This window comes from Artemia franciscana, chromosome 6 (genome assembly GCF_032884065.1).
Source record: "Artemia franciscana chromosome 6, ASM3288406v1, whole genome shotgun sequence".
NCBI classification, from domain to species: domain Eukaryota; kingdom Metazoa; phylum Arthropoda; class Branchiopoda; order Anostraca; family Artemiidae; genus Artemia; species Artemia franciscana.
The window spans coordinates 30877010-30892529 of NC_088868.1; the positions used below are offsets into that span (position 1 = coordinate 30877010).

The following is a 15520-nucleotide window of genomic DNA, read 5'->3' on the forward strand; positions in this document are numbered from 1 at the left end:
ATTATTTCCAAATTAAAGGAAACACACAGTTTACTTTGTTATATACAGCAATTTAACTTTATAATAATAAGTTTCCTTAAATCACGTTTTTATGTTTTCATCTGTTGCCATCCCCCTTTTCAAATCATTTTTAAGACAATAGTTCAGCCTGAAGAAGACGAAATGGGGTATCTGGGGGATGATGAAGAAGACAATAGTTCAGAAGGGCCAGAAGACGATTTGGCCAATTCGGACAGCAGTCATGTCTCTGTCCGATATAACTAACGTGCCGACGTGCATTTTCTTGACAAAATGGCCAATTCGGACAGTAGTCATGTCTCTGTCCGACATGAGTAACGTACCGACGTGCATTTTCTTGACAAAAATGACATCTTCTCTGTGTTGCCGGTAAACCAATGTGCGTATCTTCAGTCGATGCAGATGTTCAGGGTGGGGAAGCTGTTAGTGTTGGGCACAAAGCTTACTTGCTCTTCTCTGTATGCTCTCTGGGGCTGCAACATCTACCTTATATTGAGGATTTGTATTAGGGCAGCCAAAATCCAAATGTAGTCGTACAAGAGCATTATATAATTTTCTTATCATCAGAGGATGACGCGATGATATGGTTCGTATAATTAGTCCCATGGCTCTGCTGGCCTTTGAAACTTGGTGCATAGTGTGCTCATGGAACTTAAACTTCCTGGCAACGATCACCCCTAAGTCTCGTTCACTCTCAACAGCCTCAGCTTGGATATGTGTGTCAGATTTATCCAGCATAAAATATGAAATCTGATTGTTTTGGGGACGCACGTAAAAGAGTTTGCATTTGGATGGGTTGAACTCCATCATCCAGGTGGAAGCCTATAAGGAGAGACTATGCAAGTCATTTTGCAGGGTTCCATCGGCAATTCCAATTAGTTTGCTGTCATCAGCGTAGAGACTGATGGGGTTTTGTAGAACATCCTCACAATCATTAATATATATAGATAAGAGGGTGGGGCCAAAGATGCTTCCCTTGGGTACCCCGCTTATAACTGGTACAGGCTCAGAAAATATGGGGTCTCCATTGTCAGAGTAGACCATGACCTTTTGGATTCGGCCAATCAGAAACGATCTTATCCACTCTGAAGTGTCAGCATGGACTCCATATGCTTGGAGCTTATGTAAAAGATATTTGTGGACAACTTTATAGAAGGCCTTGGCTTGGTCAAGCAACAGGACAACAACTGCTTTACCTTCCTCAATTAATTTAGTGACTATATCATAAGAGCGGATCAGGTTCATCTCAATGGACCGACTCCTTCTGAATAAGCCATTTTTTCAAGGTGGTTAATAATAGCGTCATTGAAAATACTTTTGAGCAGTTTAGAAATGACTGATGTGAGACTAATAGGCCGGTAATTTTCACGGTTATTTTTATCTCCCTTCTTGAAAATTGAAACTATATTGGCCAATTTCCAATCAGCTGGTAAAACCATCATCCTTATGAACATCTTGAAAATATCAGCCAGTGGCATGACAACAAGAGCTGCAGCTTCTTTCAGCAAACGTGGGTGAATGCCATCGGGGCCCTGGGCCTTGTTTGGATAAAACTTATTCAGGTGCTTGAGAACATCATCCGCATCAATCACAATAGATGGCATTTCGTGGACATGGTTCCTTTCTGGGAAAGGGGGAGGAGATACTAAAACTGAATGAGAGAAATTAGTGGCAAATATGGCATTTAAACAATTTGCGATGTCTGTGGGGGGATCAAGCACCATAGCACCAGGATGTATAAGCTGGCATATTTTACGTCTAATTAGGATTAGAGCTGGAAACATACACTCGAAACTTTTTGGGGTTTGTTTTTGCACTAAGGGCTATAATTACTTCATAATCACTTATGATTTTACGTGTGAGATTTCTCAGCTTGTTACAGCATTACTTGAAATCAGAATACACATATACATAGGAAGCACAAATAATTTTTCTTGAGCAGAAAAAAAATTATCCCTCTGAATCACTTATGCATACTTAAAATATCCAGTCACAATTTATTAATGCCAAATAAATAAACAAAACAGTATTTTTTTTTCATGAAATCACGTTCTCGTGAATAATTCACTAATCAGCAGTTTGTTAGTAAATAGTCTGTTTCAGGGGTTTTCAGAAAATCAATAGTAACAACTGGTAGATAAGCCACAATCAAACATTTCATGGTAACAGACTCTAAGCAAGGAGTGATGCAGTTCAATAGTAACAAAAATCCTCAGAAACAGAGTCTTGACAACAATAAAAAAAAACTCAATTTGATGCTTATTCAAAAAATAAAAAATTCACTTAATTCATTGTAGTACCTTTAAAAGAGCTTTTTACTCTTATTAAACGGGACTTGTGATTCAGGAGTAATTCTTAAAAAATTGGGCTAGTCAAGGACAAAATAAGGTATGACGGTGGCATCTTACATCAAGTTATACAGAGTTCTAGCAATATATTCAGGTAAATTTTACAGATGATAAACTTTCAGAGCTTTTCCCCTATATGGTAAATTTTAGTACAAAAAGAACAGAGCGAAAAGGTTTAAATAGCACTTACTTTCCACCAAGATTTATTGATATCCGACAACTCATTTTCGTAAAGGTCTGGATTACAAGAGTTATCTCCGAAAGAGATAATTCTATCTTTTACTAGCCAAAACAATGTGATCCCTGAGAAGCTTGTCGTAGCTAAAACAGTTTCATTTAATTTACTCCTTTTTTTGCCACTTTCAATAGAAAAAAAAAATTTTAGAGGAAATTCAGTAAACTTAAAAGTGGTATTTTCTTCTCTGTATAATAATCTCAGCATCATAAAAATGATGGAATTTTTCAGCCCAACAGCTGATCACAGCGAAAGAGATCTATGAAAGTAGTATTGTTAATCTGTAACACGAATAAGGGCTTTTCTTGTTTGTTAGTTTGATCTTTTGCGTGATCAACTCTTAATTGGCTTTTTAGGATTAGTATAGACACGAAAACCAGTTGCAGAGCTTTAAATTAACAAATAAAGAGACAATACTCAAGGGACAGCTAACTAGTTTTCTCATATTTACACCATAAGAATGCCTCAATATTTTTCCGTTTTATAATGTTGAAAATTGAGACATTTTTTGTACTCTTTGAACTTGTTTGTCATTGTTTTTTGTTCTGACCCAAATTGAATAACATTTGCTATTTTTTCATTTAAGGATCCTGAAGACAATATTAAGTACAGAAGAAGTAAATACAAAAATCACAATAAACAAGAATGGCATAAGATACAGTAATCATATAGCCGTTACAAGAATTAACTCGTTAAATTTAAGAATGTCTTGAAGAGTGGCCATGGCAGAAGCTTGGCCCAAAACTGACAGGAAAAACAAGACAGGACTTTTTCATCACAGTATCTTGGCAAATTTGGAGAAATCTTATCCAAAGACCTTGTCAGTGCGAATCTCCTCCACATTAGGTCTCGGGTTCTGAAACACATTTTGATGTGAGTTTCCATTCCAATAACTGAACAAACGAAATTAGCTCTCGGAAAAACTCATCTCTGATGCCATTATGATCTTCGATATTGATAGAAACACCATATGAGGTGAGACATCATTGGTCCATCATAAAAACACAATAAAAGAGAAAATACAAACATAAAAAAAAATTAAAATAAAGACAGCATGGTCCATCGTAAAAAGATAATAATAGGACCTTTAATTTAGACTAGTTCACGTCAGTCAAGTCTTTTCTCATGTCTCACTTTTTAAAGGACATTTCCCGAAAATAAACAAACAAACCTCTCGGAAGAACTCGTTTATGAATTCATGACTGCCGACAGAGACATGATTACTGTCCGAATTGGAACAATTGCCTTCTGGCCCATCTGAACTACTGTCTTCTTCATCATCCCTCAGATACTCAATATCATCTTCTTCAGGCTGAACCTAAGAAAACAAAGAGTCATTAAAGTTTAATGAATGAATGAATGTAATTTAGAACCCATCAATAACACAAAGGCATGGTGATGGAGCATAAAAAAACAAAAAAGAAAACGAAAGAAACATTCAAAATAGGAAAAAATAAATGCAAAATAAAAACATGAATAAATCTGCCGGATCTGGGATGTATAGAGGGCAGAATTTGTCTGTTATTAGTAAAATTACTAGACATTATCTTATTCCTTTGAACCCCTGTGCCTATGGAGGTACCCAGGCTATTACAACGACACACTAGTTATTCTTCAAATAATTCGGTCCTTGATGTGTTCAGAGTGGAGCTCCTTGGATCTAGTAGTTCCATCAGGTATGTTTGGTGTTTTACGTTCTTTGTTTTCCCTCTTTGCTACTTTATGTTTGCATATGAAGGATAGGCTTGAGGCTTTGGGTAGTCTTTCATCCGTGCCATATTTCCTGGCAATTTCCATCTTTGGCGTCCGGTTTGTTTTAACTGTTAGAGCTGTCCTTCCAGAGTGTGCTTTGATGGACAAAGTCAAACCATTTCTCGGGGTCTATGAATCTCAGGTGTAGTTTATGTTATGAAATATCCAGAGTACCGAAACTTAAGTCTGCCTTCCATGAGAATGTTAGCAGTTTCTGCTTTTTACAATTGGTTACAGTTTTGATCTCATTTGCGAAAGTTTGGTCTGAAAAAAATAAAAACAGCTGACAAACATTTTCAGTTCTTATATTGTTCAAAGGCGAAGGACTACCGGCTAGACTAGTGAGAAATGATACGAAAATACCGGGATTTTAATAAGAAAAAAAATGTATTTCAACTGAAAGTAAGGAGCAGCATTAAAGCTTAAAGCGAAAAAGAGTTATAGCACAGAGGAGAGGGACACCCCTAGTCAATACCTTGCTCTTTGCGCTAAAGTACGAATTTTATCCCAAAGGAACATAGAGGGAGGCTCATTGCCCTACAGTAGCAATTGGTCTTTAAAACGGACACTGAAATTTTCAATCAAATGAGCCCCCTCTCAAGTTTCTAAGATAGCCCTTTTCAATGTGGAGTTTAAGGGTTTAGGTACCAAAAACGTTTTTCGGTACTTTTCTGGCCTTTTTTTCTAGGCTGTTGTAACGTTTCCGCTCTTTTCTATTTCAATAGTTTATTGGAGACCCAAACACCTATAAACAAAAGTAACAATAAGCATAAACAAGCAAAGCACTATAGCAAGCAAAGCTGGGTGCAAACATAATTAAAATAAGCAAAACATTTCATCTTCTTTCTTTTCACGATTTATTTTCGTTTCGACTTCAAACGCTTGCCATACTTAATTGGACGATCAATGCTGAGATTCAGCCGGATGACTGGCTTCACGACGCGACCCGAGGTGGTGGTCCGGGTCTGTGATGTGCTGGCCAGAGGCTGTGTTCCGCCGCCCGTTGCGGTGGTGTCCTGTTCCACTTGCTGATTTGTTATAGTTACAGGACTACTGCCTGGTTGGCTGTAAAGACTGGAATCGCCGGTCAGAGTTGGCAAGGGGTTTGGGAGTACGACTCTTGTGGTTGGGGTGGGTCGAGTAGGAGCTTGAACTTGCAGAGGTGCGCTACTCCTGTCACCTTCTGCGACAAACTTGGTTGAGGTTTGTTTATCTGGCGTAGACGCTCGAATTGATAGCCCCATGGGTGGTATGGTGTCAGCAGCGCCTATTTGTTGCCCATCGTAAGTTGTGGGTGAGGGGAATTCATACCGAGGTCTTATATCCCTCCTGTTTCGTCTGAAGATGCCTCCGCTTTCGAGGGAGAGGTTGTAGCATCGAGGGGCTTTATCGTATTTCTTTTCGATGGTTGCTTTTCCCATTTTGAGTCCTCAGAAAGTTTTACCCATACTTTCTGGTTTAGGTCGAGCTCTGTTGCTGTCCTTGATCCTCGATTGTATGCAGTTTTCTGCTTCAGGTGAGCTTTCCTTCTGGATTCCATCAAAAGCTGAGCTGGTGAGTATGCTCCGTCGACCGGGGTGTTTCGGAATTCTAGCAACATCATGTATAGGTCCGTCCTGCTATCCAATGCCTTTGCCATGATGCGCTTGGCTGTTTGGACAGCCTTCTCGCTGAGGCCGTTTGCCTGAGGGTATCGTGGACTTGATGTTACATTTTCAATGTTCCAGTTTGATATAAACGTTTTGAATTCTTGTGATGAAAACTGCGGTTCGTTATCGGTTGTCATCTTTTCCGGGACACCATGACGTGCAAAATGCGCCTTGAGTTTGCTGATTACCTGGAATGAGGTGGTTGAAGTCAACTTATCCATCTCAAACCATCGGCTGTAGTAGTCTGTGATGATAAGGTATTCTTGACCTCTAAATGTGAACAAATCCGCTCCAACATGCTGGAAAGGGTATGAAGGTATTTCCATGTTAATTAGGTGATCTTTTTGTTGCCTGTTTTGGAACTTGCAGCAAGTATCACAGGCGTTGATCATTTTCTCAATATCTCCAGTGATATTTGGCCAAAACATGACAGTTCTGGCTCTCTCCTTTGTTTTTACAATTCCCAAGTGTGACAGGTGGGGTTGCCTCAACATTTCCGGCCTCAGTGCTTTGGGAATGACAACCCTTTCCCCTTTGAGAATGAGTCCATTGTTCACGACCAACTCATCTCTGTAGTTCCAATAAGGGGTAGTTGAAACAGGGGCATCTTTTCGGTTTTCAGGCCACCCATTTTCTATAACTTGCATCAATATGCTCAGTTCCTCATCTTGGAGCGACTCCTGTCGTATATACTCCATCCTCTTTTCTGTCATTGGTATCTGTTTGAAGAAGGTGTGTATGGCTAGTTCTCCCTCGATCTCAGCATCCTTATCCACGTCGGGGAGGTGCAAGCGGGAGAGTGAATCTCCCACATGTATTTCTTTTCCTGGTCTGTAGTGGAATGTCAGGTCATAAGGCTGGATGGCCAACATCATACGCTGTAATCTTGGTGGGGCGCGGTTTATTGCCTTGCTAAGGATAGCTTCCAGGGGTTTGTGGTCTGTTGTAACATAGACTTTTCGACCAAACAAGTACTGATGAAAGTGCTTGCAGGCAAACGTTATGGCCAACAACTCTCTCCATCTGAGAGTATCGTCTCTCAGTCTCACTGAGCGACCTTGAGGCAAACGCTACTGTGGCTCCATCCGTTACAAGCTGGGCGCCAACTCCATGCTGGGAGGCATCAGTTACTACTTCAGTTAGTTTGGCATGCTGACTGAAGTAGGCCAGGTTCTTACAAATTGAGTCCTGGATTGTTTTCCGGGCAGCTTCATGTATACCATCCCATTTCCAAACCTTAGCTTTCATCAAATCACGAAGTGGCTGGTTCGATGTGGACAAGTTAGGTACGTATCGGGATAGGTAGTTGTAAATTCCCAATAATCTATGTAGCTCCTCTTTGCTTTTAGGGGCTGGCATGTCTCGTATAGCTCTCGTTTTATTGGGATCTGGCTTTACTCCTTCTTCTATCAAGATATGTCCAAAGTAGGGTATGCTTGTAGCATCAAATATGCACTTATCTCTGTTAAATTTCACGCCTTTTTCTTTGGCTCTTAGAAGGACCTCTGCTAACTTCCTGTCATGCTCCTCGTCTGTGGCACCCATGCCAGCAATGTCATCAATAATTAGCCCTATGTCGATAGCTTCAAATGCTTCTTCCATTTTCTTTTGATACTCGTCTTGGGCAGAAACAAGACCAAAGGGATATCACTTCAAGCGATATCGGCCAAATACAGTGTTGAATGCGGTCAACTCAGACGACTCGTCATCTAAGACCATTGACCAATAACCACTCCTTGCATCCACTTTGAAAAATTTCCAGGCCCCTTCACATTTTGCTGCTATGTCTTTGTAAAGTGAAACTGGATGATGGGGTCTCTTGATCCAGCGATTTAGATCTACTGGATCCAGACATATTCTTAGGGAACCATCACCCTTTCTGACCAATACAATAGAATTTACCCACTCTGTGGGCTTAGTGGTTTTTTCTATTACACCTAGTGCTTCTAGGCGTTCCAGTCCCTGTTTAAGTGTTGGCTGGAGTGCAAACGGCACACGTTTTGGTGGCTGGACAGTTGGTACTGCCCCTTCCTTAAGGTGTATGTGGCAGGTACCTGGGAGCCGTCCAATACCATCAAACACGTCTGAGAATTCTTCCAGCAATCTATCAACTTCGATACGCCTTTGTTGTGGAGCTGCTGGTATTTCTGGAGAGATACTCATAATAAACTTTTTGAGGTTCAGTTTCTCGCTTGTTTGTCTGCTTAGGATAGGTCCTTTATCTGTTTCTACAACATAGAAAACATGATTCTGAGGACGCTGCTTTTTATACTGTAGCATTACATTAATGGTTCCAACAACCTTCAACTGTCCTCCACTATAGCTTGTCAGAATGTCCTTACTTCAGCGACGTTCAACCAGGACTCTGTCCTGGTTGAACTTCGCTGAAGTAAGGATGCTAGGGCTATATTTTTTATAAAAAAAATGTTTTAATAAGTGTTTTTAACTAATTAGTTTTAATTCTCACAATTTGATGTAAGTTCTTTTATATATATATATAGTATTGTATTGTGCTGAAGAAGGCTCTTGGACATAGGGCCGAAATATCTACATAAATAATTTCCATTGTCTTGAAAAAATTTTCCCTATTGTTTCTACGTTGTATTTGTTTACTCTTTACTCTCCTCACTGCTTCTATTTCTTGTTTCATGCATGGTGGCTTCCCTGCTAAGTTCATTTGTGCCTGGGTCTCCTGAACTGTTTCGATAGCTCTACTGATCTGGATGGCTTGTGCTAATGTCAATGTCCCACCTTCACTCAAGAGCTTTTCTCATATCGAGTCATTCTTTACTCCAAACACTAGTCTGTCGCGAATCATGTCATCTGCAGTGTCACCGAACTCGCAATCAAGTGCTAGTAACTTTAGTTCTGTGGTGTATCCCTCCACGGTTTCACCTTCATTTTGAATCCTTTTGTGGAATATAAATCTTCCAAAAATCGGATTCGCACATGGCTGAACGTGCTCATTGAACTTGTCCATATACACTCGGATTTTATTGTTTTCTTCATCTGTCAGATTCTAAGTGTTAAAGATATGTCGACCTTTCTCGCCGACCCAAATGAGCAGGTACGAACATTTGACAGCTTCCGTCTTTCCACTCAGTGGTCCAGAGAACATAAATTCGCAATGCTGCTTGAACCTCTTCCATGCTGCCTTCAGGTTTGGTGAAGACCAGTCTATCGTTGGGTGTGGTGTGCTGTCCATGATCCCACTTCTGACACCATGTAACGTTTCCGCTCTTTTCTATTTCAATAGTTTATGGGAGACCCAAACACGTATAAACAAAAGTAACAATAAGCATAAACAAGCAAAGCACTATAACAAGCAAAGCTGGGTGCAAACATATATAAAATAAGCAAAACATTTCAGCTGTGTTTTGATGAAGAGCCATATTTTTTTCCCTTTTTTATTGGGGTCCCTCTAGCTCAAGATTTCATATAAGTTCTAGGCCAGTCAAAAAAAAAACTAAGCCCTTAATTGAGCACCATTTGTTAGAGGAGGGACCAATCATTTGAACATTTTTTTGTACATTAGTCCCCTTGACCCAAGGATTTATTGTGGTAAGTTTCAAAATGATAAATGATACAAAGCTTTTGTGGTCCTTTTCTGAGCCCCTAACCCCGTTCTCTCTTCGAAACAATTTTTGATGATCTTTTTGACCAAGAAAATAGTCCAATATACTAGCTCTTACCATAGCTAGTATGTTGACAAATATTGTAGTAGCATTTACATAGTATACAATGCATTTACAATATATAGTGGCTATTACATAGCCACTATTCTATCATATCATTTCGGCTCATATACAGTGGAAAATAATATTTGTTTGTTTTTTATCATCTTGTGATGTCTTCTTTGTCAAAACAGGTTTTGACACTCTGTGAAAACCACTCTGTCTTATTGGTTATAATAGAACTGTTTTTATGAAAAATGGCTATAATTTAAAAATGATTTGAAAAGGGGGATAGCAACAGATGAAAACATAAAAACGTGATTAAAGGAAACATATTATTATAAAGTAAAATTGCTGTATATAACAAAGTAAACTGTGTATTTCTTTTAATTTGGAAATAATATTAAATAATATTTCTTCAGAAGAGCTGTCCAACACGTTTACCTTAAGAATGTTTAATTGTTTAAACACTGAATAGTTGGAGATATTATTCAGTATCTACTACTTTAAATCCTAGTATTTAACAAGCCAACTACTAGTAAAAAAATTGCAGTATCCCTGTACTACTATTCACTACTCATCCCAAATATAATCTCTCTTACCAGGATAATGACACCAACCCTCAATAGGGCCAAATGTAGCCCTGGTTTATTTATTTATTAATCCCAAATGGCGGTAAGCTTTACCTGACTTGTTGCACTAAACATTATAACAATTGACAACAGTGCTTAAACACACTATGAAAATAACACACTCTATGAAAACATACAGGACAAAAAACGACTTATACCAAAAACAAAAAAATTGTATTAGTTGCAAGGCAAATTTTGTTTTTATATGCAAAACAATAGAGTAACAACCCCAGTACTTGGACAGTGCCAAAAATTGACAAACATTTTGATTAATAGACATTTTTTTTTTTACAAAGATCAACAGTAGGTTCCAAATCTCAGTTATAATGTAGATAGTTTAAGATGGGTGGGATATTTAGGATTGGCTTACTACAATCTAGGAAAACATGTAGTGGTTGACCATTTCAAAAGGGAAGATTCTAATAAGTAAAGGCCAAATATCATAGATGCTTTGCAAATGCACCCCACTCCTAATTGTCTCATATATAGCCCTAGAATATACACATGACTAAAAGGGAACGCTAAAACAAAGGAATTCTTGCTTTATAATATACAATCTGTTCTTGGTTCTTGTATCATGTTTCCTTCCTTCCAATAATTTTTAAATAATAGTTCCTGTTAGCAATTTTACTGTAATCACTTGGCAGAAACAAGGTCAAGAGTGTGGGAAACTTGTTAACAAAGAAGACATGATGTGTCATGTCGTATTTAACCATAACAAGTTTAGGCCTACTGTTTTTTTAACATTTAAACTTTAGAAAAAATATCCCTACATTCTACAATAGAGTTAGACAGCTAATCACTTTAAGGCAGGACCGACTCGCAAAGAATCTTCCTATACCTCCCATGTTAAACATTTGGAGTTTGCCTGACGTTCCTGAATTAGTGATTTTGGCGGTTTTTATGTCAATAGAAGTAAAAAAATCTGGTGAATATTTTGGCATAATCAAATCTTAAAGCCGACAATTATTTTTTTTATAATTCCAAAATAATTATAAAACCTGTTTCGGGTTTGCATTCTAGATTGCTATGCTTGACATTGTTGTTGTGGGGTATCAAAAAATAGAGCAAAAAATTTTCTATTCACCAATAAGAAACTTTTTTCTATAATATATACCTCCTGGCTGTAGTCCCTTCAAATACTTTACATATTTGTGTTCCGAAATCAAAATTTCCCCTCAAAAGGTTAGATTGAGCTGTAATCGGAGCATCTAAGAATGCAAAAATTACACCAAGGGGCTAACCACTCGGATTACTCAGGAGCGATTCAGTCAAGCATTATTTAGTTCTAACCTGTTTAAACAGAGTCTAGAGAAGAAGTAAGGTGCAGACACCAAACTGCCGGTTAATGAATATATAAGAAAATTGTATTGTATAAATAATTAAGGATAAGCTGCGTCTAATCCTAGAGACAAATTGAACACAGCACAAGGGCCGAATAAGAAGCAATGGTTTTATTTTAAAAAGATTGATCAATCGTTTTGGTTTAATTAAAATAAATTCAGGACAAATTTATGTATTGTAGTATAAGTACAATTTTGCATAATCTTCGTACTGAAATAAGAATTAAAAATATATAAAACAAGCTAATTAATAACTAATGAATGAAACGAAATAACTAATGAACGAAACGAAATGTCCCCAGAATATTTAAATTTGTTATAGCAAGACCCGAGTCTTGCTGTAGAACTACCAAAGCAAACTACAAAAGCAGTCAATTACCAGTCTCAAGTCCAAAGCCTTTCCAAGAAACAATCCAACCCCTTGGTAAATAAACCCCAATAAAAATTACCCATACTAAAGCAGTCAAATGACCAGTCTCAAGTCTAAGGCCTTTCCAAGAAACAATTCAGCCCCTTAGTAGGTGAACCCCGATAAAAATGGTCAAAACCCTAATAAAGTTCTTATATAGTTCTTGTTATTGACCACAGTAACATGGGAAAAAAAAGAAATATGCGAGGGCTCCATTTGCCAAATGTGCAGGCCCATCGTGAAAAGTTGAAATTAAATTATCGGGCTAGGGGCAGACCGCGTTTACCAAAATATATGTTAGAAGACTTAACAGATGCTTCGGTTCACGACGAATCAAGTTCCGAAGGAATTGGAACAAATTCCCCTTTTGTGTTGAAAGTTATCACTTCTGGAAGAAATTTGGGGTCAGACCTTCTAAAAGGCTCACGCTGGATTGTGGATCTGCCTTACCTTTTTGAGAATTATGAAAAGCTCGTGATTCGCCACATGTAAGTTTTTTCTTTGTCTTTCATTTTACGTCATTGATTTACTGCTATCAAAATTATTAGGATGGGGAATTATTCTGGGTTGCAATTAATACAACTTGTACCTTATTAATTCTTGATAATTGTCTTTTCTGCTATAGAGAAAGAATGTTCGATAACTTTTAAAGATATTTTCATCCCAAAACAACAGAACGCTCCGACGGTATCTACTTAGGTTGGTTTAATTTCACTATTGTTGGTTTTACCAACAATTTAAAGCTTATATAGACTAATCGGCAGTTGTTTCGCTATTTCTTCAGCAATCTCATCTTCGTACTCAAGTTCTGGCTCTTCTCTTGTCATATTCCACGGGTTATCTATCACATTATTTTCAAATTACGGTTTAGACAAGACAAGATTTATTTCTACAAAACAGCTATCACAAGCCCAAAAGGGCCAAATTCACATTTAAGTGTCAATAAAAAAATTTTAAAAAATGGTGAATGCCAATCAGTAATAAATATCAAACCACTTTAAACTCATAAAAACTCATAAACCAGTTTAAAATCAGTAAAAAAAGTCAAACCATAAAAAGTCGTAAATTAAAACCGGGAAAACAAATTTAAACAAAATGACAATTTAGTTTACCTTGCAAGAATTGTAAAGTTTGCAGTTGCAAAATAAGCATTAAAACTACAAGTTAAAAGTGGAGCGATAAGAGCGAAGGGTTAGTAATTTAAAATTTCAAATATGTGAAGGATGAACGTTCTTCTATATCTTTCAGTGGAAACTCTTATTTGGGCAAGAAAGGGGATTTTTGTGGAATTAGAACGTGGGGCAGTGGCGAATGCAGGGGGCACCCTCCCCATGACATAGTAGTAGATTTGTGGTTGGGACCGCTTGCTCTGGTTCTTTTAGGGACGAATTTTTTTTTTTTCATTTGGTTTTTAATAGTCGAGTTTTTAGTAAGTTTTTAGTTATTAAGGCTGTTTCTTTTTGCAAACAAGTTTGAAACAAGGTTTCAGTTACTTTTTGCAGTCTCTATTAGATTTTTATTAATGACACATGTCCCCAAAAAGTATTTGAATAAATTTGAGTTTATCAAGGGGATCTGTCCGTATTACCACAAATGCCAACTGGGAGGCGAAAATCTTCATTCGTAAGAAGGGGAGATTTAAAATTCTGACTTAATCCGCTGCTAATAGCAACGATAAGAAAGCATTATATTTCTATTTCTTTGTTCTATTTTTCCTGCTACACCATCAAATGAACTATTACTTAATGTTTAATCAACAATTAGTTCCAAAGAATGTATGATACCAAAATATGGTACTATTTTTTTTTTTTTTTTTACAATACAAAGTTTAAGTAACTCGCTATAGTCGCCAGAAGTGCAAATGCTAAAAATTATGCAGAAAAGATTAAATACATTATTTTTTGTAGAGGGTGAATAACCTTTTAATTGTGTTTTATGGCGAGGTGGTTCTTATAAACTTACTTTTTTTGTATCAATATTTCTAATTGACTTTAATATCAAAAGAACTCATCAGATTTTATATTAAATTAAAGTCCATGTCCACTACCTACCCACGACTTAGAAATTGTTGCAGTTCCCTTTAAATTGCTGGTATTTCTTTGTCCACAAGTTTATCGCAGTAACCTTTCATGTACACCCCCCCCCAAAAAAAATGCTAGATCCGCCCCTGACGTGGCGGGTGGGTAAATATTCACTAGGGAAAACAGAAGTAGTACAAGGGTTATGCACGATATTGTTGGCAAAATAATAAGGAAATTTGTACTCTCATTTCCTTAAGGGTGACTAGGTTTGCTCTCCGAAGAAGGGAAATGTAAGGCCATTTACCCTGTTTGAAAATAATTCTTAGACACGTTTTTTGAACTGCCTCTATTCTGTCCCACAATTCATTGGACATGCCAGAATGCCAAACAGAGAAACAGGAAAAAAAAACACAAAAAAAATGTATTAATCCAAAAACGTTCAGAAATAAAATGAAAAAAAAACAAGTTTTTTAACCGAAAGTAAGGAGCGACATTAAAACTTAGAACAAGCAGAAATCACTCTGTATATTAAAAGGTTTTTTCCCTTCTCAACGCTCTGCTCCTTACGCTAAAGGTTTTTACTGTTTTAAAAAGTAAACTTGAGAAAAAGAGTCAAACTTTAGCGTAAAGAGCAAGGTGTTGAGGGAGGAAAAGCCCCTTCGATATACGGAGTAATTACTGTTCGTTAATTTTGCTCCTTACTTTCAGTTTAAAAAACTTCTTTTTATCATTTTATTTCCAACATAAAGCGAACTTACCAGTAGAGGTAATTTCGAACAGTTCGTGGTAACGAACTATAGTAAGGAGCGACCCGGCTCAATAGTAACCAAAGCTCTAAAAAACAGAATTTTGATATCAAGAGTTACATCTCAAGAATCGTACTTTTATGCCAATTTTAAATATGTGAGTTTCATCATCAAGTTTAGTCTTACCCATTAAAAGTTACGAGCCTGAGAAAATTTACCTTATTTTCGAAAATGGGGGAACCCCCCTAAAAGTCATTTAATCTTAAAGAAAGTAACACCATCAGATTCAGCGTATCACAGAACCTTATTGTACAAGTTTCAAGCTCCTATCTACAAGAATGTAGAATTTTGTATATTTTGCCAAAACACAAATCCTAGATGCGTGTTTATTTATTTAATTCTTTTTTCCAAGGGTGATTGTACCGACCCAGTGGTCTTAAAATTTTGCAAGAGGGCTCATTCAAATGGAAATGAAAAGTTCTAGCACCCTTTCTAAGTTACCAAACAAATTGGAGGGCACCTAGGTCCCCTCCCACGCTCATTTTTTCCAAATGTCGTCCGATCAAAATCCTTATATAGCCATTTTATTCAGCATAGTTGAAAAACCTTATAACTATGTCTTTCAGGACGACTTACTCCCCCAAAGTCCCCATGGGAGAAGCTGCAAGTTAAAAACTTTGACCAGTGTTTGCA

The 15520-nt window shown here is 37.4% G+C and overlaps 1 protein-coding gene across 1 annotated transcript in view; it reads right to left on the reverse strand.

The window, feature by feature from the left end:
* The window catches only part of LOC136028305 (uncharacterized), a gene marked incomplete at its 3' end in the record, with an annotated part of 120299 nt that overhangs the window by 93776 nt on the left and 11003 nt on the right, over positions 1 to 15520 (reverse strand). Inside the window, 1 exon segment of the mRNA XM_065706066.1 lies at positions 3773 to 3919. Coding sequence (XP_065562138.1) covers positions 3773 to 3919 — 147 coding nt within the window.